Genomic DNA, 16,044 nt, shown 5'->3' on the forward strand with positions numbered 1-16,044 from the left:
ACATAGGAGAATCTCTTGCATTTGACCATGTACCCAGAAATGTAACTGGCCGAGATTCATGTCAAGGCTTCTCACACTCTGCTTTGCTCTTGGTCTTCTTTGGAAGAAATGACTGAAGTTATTGAGCAGTCACCTGATTACACAGTAACTCCCAAAATAATTGACATCCTTAATAAAGAAAAGGCTTTATAAAATGAACACAGGTCTATTGTGAACATTTATAGTTCTTTATTAATGATGAGTGTAGGCAAATTAAGAAAATTACACAAGTATTGTATAGATTCACAAAAAATGAAGTGTCAGAAATATGTTCAGGACATTGTGCATGCTCCTCTCACAGGAATATTGGCACTGGGACTTCTCCAAATTTTTTGTTATCAGAGAAGACCCCAGAAAGGATCACAGACTTTTCTTTTTCGGACCCTTGAGATCCTTCAGTCTGCATTTACGAACTACATTATTCAATTCCAACCCAAGAGTTTCAATGCAATTAAAATCTGGAGAAAGCCATTACAAAATGTACATTTTGTTAATCAAATAACCATTTCTCTATGGATTTAGATGTGTGCTTTGACTCAGTGACTTTCAGTAATCTCCTCCTGGCAGAGACAATCAGGCTTTTGACCAAAATATCCTGGTACTGGGTACAGTTCATAATGTTGTTGATCCTAACAAGGACCGCAGAACCAGTGTAACCCAAATAGCCTGGTTACATTTTGTCTGAGGTTATAAGCACTGGCACTTGGATTGGAACTAGTGCTTTGGTTTGATTATGTAAAAACAGAGCTCTGTGGCCATGCACACCAGCAGTTGTGAGTTGAAATGAGAAAGGATGAGTAGAAAAGAACCCCATACCTGCTATAAATATGTTCACTGTGTTTTGCGTCCTTGTTCTTCAAGCAATTATTTTTTTTTTAAATCAAGCTCAATACCTATGCTATTTTTTACAGCCTTTCTTGCTCATCTTCATCCAGGATGCCAATATTTCTGGAGGTCTGTGTATCATTTTAAAATGCAATTTTAGGCAATAAAATCTATAACCCTGTTCAATTTGCTCAAACCTCTAGAAAATTTATCGCATGGCTGCATATGAAAAGGGAATGTGCACATAACCTGGAAAATCTTCTAAACCCTGTTGAATATTTCAAATTAAAATATTTCCCACTCCAATTATTTTGCTCCCATGATGTCCAGGGCACCTAGTTTAAAAATGATTTGGGAATCCGAAGAGGTCTCCTCCATCTGGAATCGGGTTTATGCATGCTAATCCACAATTGTTGCTAAATTTCACCAATTATACTGTTTAATGGCACAGCTTTACTAAATCTTACTGTTCACAGACATACAGTAATTGATTGTTGTGTTACATTGGCAGGATCCCCCTTCTCTGCCATGGTTACTGTGGGCTCCGAAATGTAATGGACTCGGTGTCTCTGAATCTCTGTGTCTCATAGGCATGTTGCTGAAGTCAGATATTGAGCCATGGACTATTACTGAATATACTATACATTTGTGTTTATGAATAAATATAAAATAATTGATTTAAAACAAAAACAAATGTGATTAATTATTTGAATTGTTTAACACCCCTACCAAAATACATGGTACACACTCAGTCGCCATTTTATTAGGTTCTCCCCCGTTCATGAAAATGTATGACTCGTACAGACGGGGCCGTATATTGGTATGTACAGTATTTGTAATAAAGCCTGCGCTAAATATTACAACAAGGACATTTACAACTGGCATTAAACGACACTCAAACAACAGTCACAGGATCACACTGTGCCCTTTGCAGCACAAACCAAACCATAGTCCAGGGTTAAGTCCACACAAGAAACAGAATCAGACGAACAATACATTCTACCAAGAATTTTTAAGTTTTCTTGAATTTTACGTTTTCCTATTTGATAAATGGTCACAGACAATAGGTCTCACATGGATGAGAAAACAGAACAGAACTTTTATGGTAGAATAGAAGACACAGTGTTCCTCATAGCGTCAACAGCATGAATGTAAAGCCCTGCGTAAGTACACCATTAAGCAAAATATTGGGACATTTTTATTTTAAATGCCCCTTGTTGTGACTGGTCACTAGTAGCCAGTTACTCCTAGTATGAGTTGGGACAGTGAACGAGATTCTTTAATGTTGTCAACGAGCGACAAGAGACTGTTTACAATCGAAATACTTAGATATGAATCTTATGCCGTCTCAAGACAGACGTACAGTGTCATTATCGTCATGTTTCTTGTTTTCCAATCAAAGGTATTTTCTAGGAGTTGGCGACACACAGACATTCTATTTTGACAGCTCTTTTAAGAAAAAAAAAAAAGACAGCTCCAGAAGAATGACATTAGTAAATGCTGTTGGAAAAGCTACCATATGTTTTTGTTTTTGGCAGCGTGCCATCAGTGTCACTTGAAGTGAAAAAACTGCCATTGCAAAGGACCTGGTATCTAGCTAGAGCACTGGCCGAATACTAATAGCTAATCACCTATGCCTCTTCTACAGTGTTAAGAGTCTAACCCATACAGGTTGTAGCCCAACAAACCTCAGGGCTCTGGGTTCACCGTCCAACTTCACAGTCTGATCACCCCTCTCAGGATCAACATTCACCTAACCGTCTGTTCATCCACTCACACATCCACCCGTCCCTCCGTCTACATGATGGTGATCCTCTCCGGTGAGACATGGGCGGCTGCCCCAACGGAGCCCTGGCGGTACTGGCTGCTTTCCGCTCCTCGTTTGATCCTGTGGAGCCTTCTTCCCACGCAGGGTGTCAGCAGGAACACCTTCCCCAGAATGACACACACGGGCAGGGCAAGGGCCACCACAAAGTTAGGAGGCATGTAGAAACGGTAGGCATCTTCCTCGAAGGCTCTCTTCCAGCCGAACAGCAGAGCGTGGAACGTAGCGATGAGCAGAGCAATGTAGCCCAGAGTCGACTGAAAGAGAGAGAGAGAGAGGGGAAGATAAATGAAATCACAATTTCATTAACACAAACCAAAATACAAGGAAGACTACTTAGAAAACCAGTGTTCATTGTTAATTAATAATGAGAAGTCCTTCTATTGTTGATTGGAGGCCTTTTCTATAACAGTATTCATCATCCTCATCATTGTTTAATCAAGTACCTGAATGAAACTGAACTCCCTCCAGTTGAGGGCACTGTTGACAGAAGGAATGGAGGTGATTGCCAGAAGTGACAGCAGACCCAGGCTCATAATTCCAAAGGACACGTACATCTCTACCCTCCACACCTCCTCCTCATTCCAAGAGTTTTCCACATTAGCATGGAACTGCAGAGAACAGATAAACACATAGCTAAATGTACTCAGTACACACACACACATACACACATACGTTTGTTTTTATATCCTCATGGGGCCCAGAAAAACAAAATTGCATGCTCCCTTGCCCTCTTCTTAACCCTTAACCTAACCATAACCCTTACCCTCACCCTAACCTTAATCTCAATAAACATTTATGCCTAACCTTTACCCTAAACTTGATATTAAAGAACCCCCAATTCTAACTCTAATACATTTTAAGTTTGACCCTCAAACTAAACCCTGAGCTGGAAATTGACTTTCCCCTCATGGGGCCCTCAAAAATGTCTCCATGAGGCATGTTTTTCAGGTTTTATTATACTTATGGGGACATTTTGTCCCCACAAGGTATTAAAAACAAGCAAACATACACACCCACACACACACACTGTATTTTTAAGGCTGACAGGTAGTGTGATGGTTTGAGCGTCTGATCAGTAACTCAAAGGTGGTTGGATCCAGTCCCTGAGCAAGGCACTTAGTCATTGTTTTTGTAAGAGTAAAGTGTGTTCTCAGTCAACACAACACAAAAAAGCGCAACAAATTAAATAATCATTATATGAAGACTCAAACATGCACAATTTTCATCAGTAAACAGACATTTGCCATTAAATAAATTCCTGCAAGTGCTTTCAATGCATAAACCCACACATCCACAAATGCACACCCACACCTGAGCTAAAACTACTCAGACATAAGCCATTAATCACAAAGGTTAAATATAAAAAAACGGACTCTCCCTAATTTATCTAAATGACAAGACCTAGTTGTCTGTCTAAATTTGGCAGTGTTTATTCATTAACAAAACCTCTACAGCACAGACTGAGTGTGTGTGTGTATGTGTGTGTGTTTGTGTGCTTTACACAGGGTGAAATAAAGCAGAACCAAAAACAGCACATTAAGGAATTACAATTCTACAGGAAGCCAGAGTGCATATGGGGCTAACAGGAATGAAACAAAGTAAAGGCTGACAGGGCGAGGTGTCACAGACACACACACAAACAAACACAGGTTTAATGCAGCTATCTAAATAGTAAAATCTATGTTGATTTACCCTTTTTTAACCCTTATTTTACTAGGTAAGTTCAATGAGAATACATTCTCATTATAGCAACAACTTGGGGATCAATTAGGGTTAATTACAGCAGAATGTGGATGAGATATGTAACACACAGCCGGAGGTGGTTGGGAGATGTAACACAGCCGGAGGTGGTTGGGAGATGTAACACAGAGCCGGAGGTGATCCGGAGGTGGTTGGGAGATGTAACCCACAGCCGGAGGTGGTTGGGAGATGTAACACACAGCCGGAGGTGATTGGGAGATGTAACACACAGCCGGAGGTGGTTGGGAGATGTAACACACAGCCGGAGGTGGTTGGGAGATGTAACACACAGCCGGAGGTGGTTGGGAGATGTAACACACAGCCGGAGGTGGTTGGGAGATGTAACACACAGCCGGAGGTGATTGGGAGATGTAACAAACATACCAAGACATACACAGACACACACGTGTGTGAGAGTGAAGGACGCTGGGATGGAGTAGGTTGTTGTGGTAGACAGGTGAAGGTCAGAGATGGCATGAATGCACAGACTATGGGTTCAACTGGTGGATACATTATACCTTATGGCAGTGGTTCTAGGGGACCCATTCAGTGGTCGCGAATTCGTCAGAACCACCCACATAACACGAAGACCACTTAGATAAAAACAGCCTACGTTGAGTTTTACAGCTAATGCCCTTCAACTCCCGCAGTGCATGACTGAATGGACCAAGTGGGCCATGAATGCCCACCCCTTTGACAATAGACACAACAATAAGTTCTGTTATCCTTCAATTGTACACATTTTGGGATGATGTGAGAGATATTTGCTGTTGTGATGTTACAGCTAATGCCCTTCAATTCTAAAGCATTAACACAAATTTAAAACAAAAAATATGACATGTCAATGTGCATGTCAATAATTCTGTAATAAAATGACATTGTATTTGTTACACTCTATAAACATATTCCATGGCCAAAATCTGTTTAATCTTTCTTTTAATGGTGGAACAAATTTGCCCTAGTGTACATCCAAAACATAAGTCAGTTAATATTGGTTAATTTTGAATATTAATATATACTGTACAGTAATATTTTATGTTGTAAATAATACACAATACAACGAGGACATAGCTGAAAAAGTTTCACCTATAAAAAACCGGGAAGAACACCATCGGGAAATTATGTTGTGCAATTTCCTTGTAGAGAAGAAGCTGTGTGCTTTGTGGGAAATGAATACTCTATGGGTGACTGTTTCTGTCCCTCTGTAGTCTTTTCAGTGCAGCTGGCTGGCAATGTTGTTTATGGGCATGATTCAGGACACACCACACAAATAGATGAGACACTTAAAGGCTAAACATCCAATTACTTCAATGCACGTCACTATCAAAACTAGAACTCTAGCCGAGGGAACAACTTCATAGCAGTTGTGTTCCAGTATTTTTGTTAAGTCACTATTTCAGACTGATAAAACATATACAAAACAAAGTAAGACCAGGGTTGGTTGTGAGGCAAGTTGGTCAAAATGCTTATACTAAAAGCAGTATAAGTTGGGGTCCTGAATGGCAAAGTGGTCTAAGTTACTGCCCAGCAATGTGGCATCACCGTGATCAGGAATTTCAATGTTGACTGCGGTATACCAGGTCTCTAGTTGAAGGCGGTGCAAGCAGTCGTAGGACAGACCATAGTGGGGGAGGTACAGTACAATGCAATGGTCTGAGGTCATCAGAGACGGTTATTTAAAGCCATTTATCAGCTTTAAATAAGAAGGAAGTTATGTTGTGGATAACTATAGTGGACATTATGTTAACTAGCAGACTGTTGTATTATTATTTCAAGTAGTCTTGCAATAAATTCTTCTTAGCCTCTTACAGTATTTGCCATAACACTTCTTTTGACATTTAGCTTTGTCTTATTTTGTCCACGTCATCCCCCAGTGTTGGTATGTTGAGACTGGGACTTTTTCGGTAGCCAATATAATACTGGAAATGTTTCAGTCAAAGATCCATTTATGGTAAGACATCCCAAGGTCAAAGCGTGTATTTTGGTGCCAGATGACTCAACCAGATGCTGAACAAGCACTTCACTGGATTTCCTTCTGTCCTTCAATGAGGTTACTTTTAAGTAACCATCAGATGTCAATGTACCAACAACAAACATAAATCCAGGGCATGCTGGGTAATATCTCTAAGATCAAATGTATGATCTAAAGGAGAGGTCATCAATCTGGTCAGTGGGGTGAGAAGAACATTATTTTCCACATGGGTAAAAAATAAATCACAAGCATGCCAATATTTCCTATTAAAACTACACGCTAGAAATACCTATGATATTAATTACAGAGGTATCTGTAAGACATTTGCAGACCAATATTTTTTTTAAATGATTCAAACTGGACAGATCCTAGATGCCATAAACTCTTAAGCAATTGTACAATGCCTTAAGAGAAGTTCATATGTTTGATTTGTAATTTTACCAATCTACCAACCACTGTCATTCTTCACGAGGCTTTCAATCTGTGCTTAAAATCAATCATTGAAATAGGGACCTTACAGATTTGGTACATATGAGTGACAAAGGAAAGAGTAATGATGTAATGTCAACCCCCTTTTTTCACAGAAAAAGTGATTGCATGTACGGTCATTTGTGGTTTAACAAATGTAAGCAACACACATTTGGTGCAATGATAAAATCAATAGTTGAGACATAACAGTACAGCACGGGACAATATAGCAAAGCACACTAGAGCATATTAAAACACAGCGCAGCACAGAAAAGTACAGAATACCACAGCACAGTACAGTCACAAAAACAGCTTGGGGGTCAATTCTCCAGTGTTCTGGATGCATGCTTCATTACAAGTTAACTGTGTCTACATATTGAAGAACAACAGAAAATCTGTTTTAGGATTTTTACCATTATATGAAACAGCTTAATTCTTACAATTCTATTTTAATTCCAGTCAATTTAGAAGATAATTTAAATTCCAATTGTCCCGCATTGAAAGTTGGTTGTAAAGTGGACAGGGTGTGTTTGAGGGATTACAGTGAACATAGTCTGTTTAGTGGTCTGAGTGTTTTTGAGGGATTATAGTGGATATGGTGTTTTTAAATGATTATATTGGACAGGGTGTGTTTGAGGGATTATAGTGGACAGGGTGTGTTTGAGAGATTACACTTGACAATGTGTTTTTGAGGGTTTATGGTAGACAGTGTGTGTTTGGGGGATTATGGTGGACAGGGTGTGTTTGAGGGATTATAGTAGAAAGAGTGTGTTTGAGGGATCATAGCAGACAATGTGTGTTTGAGGGATTATAGTGGACAAGGAGTGTTTGAGGGATTATAGTGGGCAATATGTGTTTAATGGATTATAGTAGACAGGGTGTGTTTGAGAGATTACACAGGATAATGTGTGTTTGAGGGCTAATAGTAGACAGAGTGTGTTTGAGGGATTATAGTGGGCAGGGTGTGTTTAAGGGACTATAGTGGACAGGATGTGTTTTAGGGATTATAGTGCCATGACGGTTCAAGAACCACATAAATTAGTTTAAACAAAGGTTTGTTTTCAAACCCAGTCTCCCTTCAAGCTTTTTCAAGCTTTTACCCAATCCCATTCCCGACCCTTTCCTCTCAGCTGCCTCCCGCTCCCTCTGTCCCTCATTCCTCCTTAACCCACCTGTTGGTAGGCCATGTTGAGCAGCAGATATCTCTCTGACCTTCTCATGGGCAGACATAGACTGTAGAGGACATGGACACACCCCAGAAAGAAGCTCAGCAGCCCCAGCTGTTTCCTGCTCTGCAGCCAACCCTCCAGCCAGTGAGGGAACCTCCGGTACTTTGTCCCATAGTACAGCTGATGCACTGCTGCTAGCTGGCCTGCCAGGTAGACCAGAGCCAGCAGGGTTATGGCCACCGGGGGCAGAGTCCTGTTGACCAATTCTATAGGGATCTTATAGAAGTCACTCTGATTGCTCTTCACATACGGGTGGATGATGTCACGGAGGAAGGAGTAGACGAAGAAGAAGATGGAGAGAGCCACAGCGGCTAGCACAGGGCCTTTCCAGTCGGGGAAAAGGCGCAGGGGCATGTTCTCAATCTCTCTGGAGGAGGAGAGAGCTCCCATATCCACTGGGGTAAAGTTGAGCTGCCTGGTCAGTTCCATGATCTGCTGTCTGCCCTCCACAGAATTACTGCAGATGTACACCTAGAGGAGCAGTTAATAAAGAAATAATCAACTAATGCAAGCAACAGATCAGTCGGTCAGTCAGTCAGTAACCTGATATACAGCGCAACACGCAATTTCATTATTGCAAATGTGAGGTTATAATGTTCGACAGCAGCAGTATTGTCTGAACGTATTAAATACGACATAGCCTTATTTAAACTGTCGTAGGCCTGACATCACAGAGCATTGGCAGCCATAATAACCTACTAGGTGGCAAGAGGGGTTTGTGTGGAGTGTGAGCAAAATGTTCAAAATAACACTGTCATCTACGAACGTTCTACTCCGTTGTGGTGTCTCACAAAAATCCTTGAGCAAAATATTATAATATTATATTATAAATATTTAAAGGTATACTAGTCTTTCAGGCAAGCGCAGTCCAATGATGTTCAGGGTTTAGTCAGCTTGGTCTGCCTTCCTATACATCTACTCTACCCAGGATGTCCTAGAAATAACAGGTTCTTATGACCGCAACGGGAGATTCTGCTCTGGAAAGAAGCATGACATCATTGTGCCATGAGGGGCGTGACAGCTTTGAAGAGGTCAGTGCGCCTCTATGAACGGACAGACCAATCAGAGTATGTTAACAACAATGTTTTGTTTGAGATTACATTCCCAAACTGAGGCCAATCATGTGTGGAAGCGCAACAAAAGAGCGAGGACAGTTCATTTAACAGCTATAAGCTGCCATTCAGATGATCCTGATCTCAATGCTGAGTTTTAATTTAGAGACAGCAGCCTACTTTCATCACAGATCTGTGATTACTGTATTGGCAGTTTGGCACCAAAACAAGTGCATCTGGAATCTAGACGGAGAAGATATTAATGGACTTTGATGGCTTCTGAAACCTGTCTGAATTAGTGTGCCGCTTCTGATAAAAGACAACTATGTATTTACCATATTACGGCCTGGATTCATTCTGAGATTTTTACACATTGGTGCTTTTAAAGGCAATTTCCCATTAAGCAGTGCTTAGCGTGGATGGGATCCCAGCAAATGCAGGCACACTGCCTTCAAATGCAGAGTGCCCATAGGCTGCAGTCTGATTTCAAGCCTTAGTCATACGTCTGTTGGCTTGTTATGTCATGAAATGATGAAGATAAAGTTATATCAATTATATTTGTCTTATTCATTTTGTGACATAAACAATCATGCATAATCATAAATAGCCTTTAAAAAGCACCAATACACATAATCATAAAATCACAAACAAGGCCATATTGTGTGTGTGCACACCATTTTGGCACGTGTGTACCTTTGCATGCCCTGTTTGGGTGTCACTGTCTACTGCCAGGATCATCTCTGTCAACATCAGATTAATGTCCACTCCAATCCATTTTCCCACATTTTAAATCTAGCTATTTTTTCTAAAACTTCCTCTGGCTACTGTGGTTCCCAACTGGTCAAACTGAACCTCCAGAATATATTCTGAGACCAGCTGCTCAAATCCTCGAACAGCTGATGTAGTCATGTCATTGATACAATACAATGTTTGCATACGTTTGTAATTAATTTTAATGTGCTATGAAATGAATAGCAGGACCATGTTTAAGTGTATGATCCTAAATAAATGCGGTAAAAAAGAATCCTGAATGTAAACCTTTGGAGCATATCAACTGGCAAGCTTGCTCACATTAGTTCAGTTCCATGTCAGTCTGTCTCAAGGACGACTAGAGTTACCTTTACAACCGGCCACTAGGGGCATCAGTGAGGGATATTAAGAACAGGCAGGTTGGTGGCATGCTAATGTTTTGGGGACAGTGATGACGGGTGGGTTAAACCCCAAACTGGCACTGAGGTTGGTGGGTATAATCCCAGGGCTGTTTCGTTTGTTTTAAGCCTTTCCCAAACCTTAAAACAACCACTCAGAATTAAATCCTACACTTCTGATATTTCCCATGACCTGCCGTTCGCCTTGGGAAGAACATAGGAGAAGAGCTAAGTACCTTTTCAGCCCTCCAAACGAAGCGATTTGTGATGATAGGTTAATCCAAGATGCCCTTCTCCTTTCACAATAAGGAACAGGGCGGTATTTTTGACACAGGGCTCTTCTTCCAGCTTACCTGTCGGCTAGCATCTTTGGGCCCAGATTGCATAGCCCAGGCTGATATGACATTAAAGCCCTTCACCACTGTTGAGTCTGGGAGCAATGAAGATAAGTACTCAGCATTGGACTCAGGGTACTGGTTCACACGTCTGTTGTTGCTCACATCCACCAGAACCTGAGAGAACAAGAATCAACACGTTGAAGTACAGTTCTTTTTTTGTCCGTTATAATGATTAAGGATGCCTTCTTTTACACCCCCCCCCCCACCCCCCTCCACCTACCCCCACCCTCCACACAAACCTTTCCTGCCAGCAGATGCTTGAGATCCCAGAGAACAGAATAATGCTCCCGGCGGATTGCGAGGAAAACCACAGCTGCTTTCCCCACAGCGTCCTCATGGTGGGTCACATCGACAACGTGAGGGAAGAACTCTGAAGCCCGTTTGGGTTGACGGCTCCCAACCACCACGTGGAAGCCACAGCGGAGCAGACGGATGGCCAGGCACTTGGAGAAGTCACCCGAGCCCAAAATGGCCACAGTGGGCTTGGGGACGGGAACATGGGAAGGAGGGTCCCTGGGGCCGTTCTTTATCCCACCGTTGGGGAGGAACATGGAGGGGCGGGAGGTGTTGGTGTAGGACGGGCTGCTGCAGCCACTGCCCAGCATGGAGATGGTGTCCATTCTCGGGCCTCAGGCTCCAGCTCCTGTCATTAAAGCCAACGTCTTAGGTTCTAGGATAGGGGATAAAGGTTAGAGGTATGGTATGGCGCTGTGGTTCGGAACGACGATGTGGTCGTCACCAGTCGCAGCAGCCACAAAGTCAGATGGGTTCAGGAAATTCAGACGACTCGACCAATCAAATGCTGATGCATATGGTTTATGAAAGTTGTTAGATTTGAGAGAGTAAAAATATTTGACAAATCCATTGTGATTTAGTCATTTTTACAGGTCCACAATGTAGTTATTTAGTTCAGTTTAGGATACACTGTCCTTTTAGTCTGCATAACAGTGTCTGCTAAACATGGATAGTAATCCACCAAAATGGGAAAGGCCAGAGAACACAAATAAAATGAGACAGAATGTTGGTAACCTTCACAAATTAGTCTATGACTATAAAAGGGCAGCTGCATGGTTGAACATACCCCTCTCCAAATTAAGGGCAATAGTTAAGAAATGTAAAACAACTGAATGAACCTGCTTAGAAGAGGGCGCATATTTATTTTTCCCCCTATGCAGTGAGAAGGATGGTTCAAGTGGCAAAAAGGGATCACAGTTGGAGAAACTCTGCCAAGATTTGTTGTTGGATCTCCCAGAATTACCACAATCTAAATTATATATACCTCCATATCCACACAAAAAAAGGTTCAATGACCATAGAATAAAGCTTTTACAGTGACTTTCACATTCCCCTGATGCAAATCCTATTCAAAAACTGTGGGGTGAGCCAAAGAAAACAATCAATCCACATCCAAGGACCAAGGATTCTGAAGGATCTGGCCAATTTCTGTATTGAGGAACCGTGTCAAATCCCATATTATGTGTTCACCAACCACATCAGAGTTGTTATCATGGAAAAAAGAGGGGGCACAAAGTACACAAAGGGATGCCAATAATTGTGGTTAACTGGCACTAACTTGAATAGAAAAAGGAGTGGGAGGCCCTGGTGCACGAACAACAGAATGTTGATGCTGGTGGAGTGCTTGACACCATCTATCAAGCATGGTGGAGGGAATGTGATTGTCCGGGGATCTTTGGTGGTGGTGAAGTGGGAGATTTGTACAGGGATCTTGAAGAAGGAAGGCTATCACTCCATTTTGCAACACCATACCATAATCTTTGACGGCGCTTGATTGGAGCCCGTTTCCTGATTCCACAGGACAATGACCCAAAGCACAGCTTCACAGTATGCAAGAACTATTCAGGAAAGAAGCTGAGTGGACAGAAGCTGAGTGGACAGTCAACAGATCTCAACCCTGTAAAAGTCCTTTTTCTGGTCTGTAAAAGTCCTTCTCTTCTCTGTAAAATTAGTATAATGCAAAGGGAGGGTATTTTGAATATATTAAATAATCAAACTTCCTGTAATTTGTAATATAGACTAAATCAAATTGTTGATGGCTGAATATACCCGATAAACTCTCATTTGATCTTGAGTTGAGGAATGATCCACGCTTCCAGTGTTTACGAAAATATTTGAATTGAATTGATATTCTTGAAAAGGTCAATTCGAGAAAAAATATGTTTGTCCCATAGATCCGCAGTCCGTTTGGAGGTCCTGCAATTCACATCTTTAATTAAAATGTTTTATTGAATACAACTACACACTTCTATCATGCTCAACTATGCCAGTCCACATAATGACCATTTAATTGGTCAACCTCATTTTATCTGTAAATTCAGGGACAGTGAGTATGTGGAGACAGACAGCCCTTTGAGCGGCCTTGATGCACTGTACTACACAAACTGATATTCTTTAGCTGAAGTTCTATTGAGAAAAAATCTTGCTAGTTATATCCAAAACAAGTTATCATTACAAATATGAATTGCACGAACCCCTTGGAGGGCCGCAGATGTAAAAACAAACACCAGAAAATGCAACCCATTTGAATTGAAATGTTTTAATGTATCGGGTACTGTTGACCCAATTAAGTGGCAAAAAATCCTGCTAACAAATAATTCCTCATCTCGAGATCAAACAAGGACTAGTTGAGTACAGTACAGTGAACTCGGATAAAAACACTGATCAGCCATAACATTATGACCACCTGTCTAATATTGTGTAGGTCCCCATTTCCCGCCAAAACAGCCCTGACCCGTCAAGGCATGGACTCCACTAGACCTCTGAAGGTGTGCTGTGGTATCTGGCACCAAGACATAACAGCAGATCTGTAAGTTGCGAGGTGGGGCCTCCATGGATCGGACTTGTTTGTCCAGCACATTCGACAGATGCACGATTGGATTGAGATCTGGGGAATTTGGAGGCCAAGTCAACACCTTGAACTCGTCGTGTTCCTCAAACCATTCCTGAACCATTTTTGCTTTGTATCAGGGCACATTATCCTGCTGAAAGAGGTCAATGCCATCAGGCAATACCGTTTCCATGAAAGGGTGCACATGGTCTGCAACAATGCTTAGGTAGGCGGTACGTGTCAAAGTAACATTCACATGAATGGCAGGACCCAAGGTTTCCCAAACGAAACATTGCTCAAAGCATCACAATGCCTCCACCGGCTTGCCTCCTTCCCATAGTGCATCCCATATGTTCTCCAGGTAAGCGACACACGCGCACCCAGCCATCCATGTGAAGTAAAAGGAAACATGATTCATCAGACCAGGCCACTTTCTTCTATTGCTCCATGGTCCAGTTCTGATGCTCACTTGCCCATTGTAGGCACTTTTGGCAGTGGACAAGGGTCAGCATGGGCACCCTGACTGGTCTGCGGTTCACCGCTTTTCCTTCCTCTGAACACTTTTTTGATAGGTACTGACCACTGCAGACCATGAACACCCCACAATGGCAGCAGTTTTAGAGATGCTCTCTCCCAGCCGTCTAAACATCACAATTTGGCCCATGTCAAAGTCGCTAAAATCCTTATATTTACCAATTTTTCCAGGTTCTAACACATCAACTTTGAGGACAGAATGTTCCCTTGCTGCCCAATATATTCCACCGAGTGGTCATAATGTTATGGCTGATCGGTGTACTACATTCGCTCAGGTCTAACCATATCATATCATACAGAACAGCACCACGACTACTGTTTGATTTATGTAAAATAACAGTGATTACATGTTTTCCCATTGATTTACAAAAGTATAGTATAAAGTAAAATTCTATACCATGTAGCACATACAACATCGAAAGAAACATTACAGCTATATTAATAACCTCGTTATTTTTTTAGGTTACAGAAAAACGTTACCAACAGACTGTTATCACGCAGAGCATATAATTGCACCAAATATAACGTGATTTGAAATGCTAAATAGTCTGCACAGTTAAAATATTTGAAGGACACAGATCTGTCATAAAATGCCATTTTGGGACTTGCAGCATATTGCGTAAATTGCTCGATTTAACCTGTAGAGCTATTCGTTTTTTACCACCACAATTTACCATATCTTCAACATTAAAGATGTCCTTACATTAAAACGAATGATGAACGAGAGAAAAAAGTATCCCGCCATTGGTTTAGAAATTATGACTCATCCCAATACAGATTTGTTGTCAGTGCAGAATAACAAGTCGACCTCATATTGCTGATGAATTATTTGGCTTCAGACCGCATTACAATATACGGTTACATATTATGCGTCAAATATAACTCATTGCTGTATGTACATGAACTGTAGACTGCATATCAATTGTAGGTGAAAATGTGTGGGTAAATTACAAGGTTACCTTTCATGGAGCTGGTAAGGACACCACTGCACGAATAATCAAGCCAGCCGCCACCGGTAGTTCCGACTCCCCTCCCTCGCTTTCTGAGGTGGATGTGGCTGTGACTCGGCACCGCAGCGTTGTCTCGCATACAGATACGGAGCAGATACCTCTCATGCAGGCAGTGCAAGTTCTAGGCTCTAGCATCACACAGACCGCGGAGAAGAGATGCAGCACATGGCAACGCACGTAGCGCAGAGCTCGTTCCCATCAGAAAGCCATACGGTATTCATACTAGGAACTCCGTCAGACCTTTTCCTTAGCCCTCACATCTACATTGGTCCAGACCTTTTCATTAACCCTCACTTCTACATTGGTCAGTTATCAACCCTGATCATGCCAATGCAATTTTGTTTAATCTTACATGCCGACCCTAGTCAAGTATTATGGTAAAGTCAAGTTGGGGTACTGCAAACTTTTCTGTGACTTTACTGATCAAAGACTGTGTTCAATTAACACCAATAGACTTGAAAAGATTAAAGTGGCTACATTTGTAGCTGTACTGTAGTGGAGTATGTTTGGATTATTCAGTTATAAAAGCTTGATTAAAAGTCATGCTTTTCAATATTTTTAAATTGTTATATATTAAAGAAATATAAAATATATAAAAGTAATTATAAACAGAGACATTAATCATAACATATCTACTATTATTACTCCAAAAGCAACATTACAGAAACAGAATAAAACAGAACAAGAAAGTGCACAGCCAACATAATAAACAAGAGTGTCAGTGTACAGCCAGACACAAACACATTCCTCAGAGCCGACTCAAGAAAGAGTTCACTCTTATTCAAAATGACTCAGTGTACTCATTTAGAAACGTTTAAAAAGTGACATAAAAAAAATAATAGTTTAATCAATGTCAATGCAGAACTGTTGTCATGCAGTTAAACTATGATTACATGTTCCTTGTCTTTATTGAGTAATCTGTAACTGGATTTCAGAATACATATTAACTAAATGAG

The 16,044-nt window shown here is 41.2% G+C and overlaps 1 protein-coding gene across 1 annotated transcript; it reads right to left on the reverse strand.

Annotated features, from left to right (window-relative positions):
• Positions 1-213: 213 nt before the first annotated feature.
• On the reverse strand, positions 214-15,277 carry LOC105027113 (STEAP family member 2, metalloreductase). Its single transcript, XM_010899037.5, has 6 exons — positions 15,038-15,277; positions 10,939-11,369; positions 10,655-10,813; positions 8,045-8,572; positions 3,136-3,300; positions 214-2,946 (listed from the first exon to the last, which is right to left on the reverse strand). Exons 2-6 carry the CDS (start codon positions 11,317-11,319, stop codon positions 2,662-2,664), a joined length of 1,518 nt encoding a protein of 505 aa, XP_010897339.4. The 5' UTR covers positions 11,320-11,369; positions 15,038-15,277; the 3' UTR covers positions 214-2,661.
• Positions 15,278-16,044: the final 767 nt, after the last annotated feature.

Source organism: Esox lucius, chromosome 21, assembly GCF_011004845.1.
Source record: "Esox lucius isolate fEsoLuc1 chromosome 21, fEsoLuc1.pri, whole genome shotgun sequence".
NCBI lineage: Eukaryota > Metazoa > Chordata > Actinopteri > Esociformes > Esocidae > Esox > Esox lucius.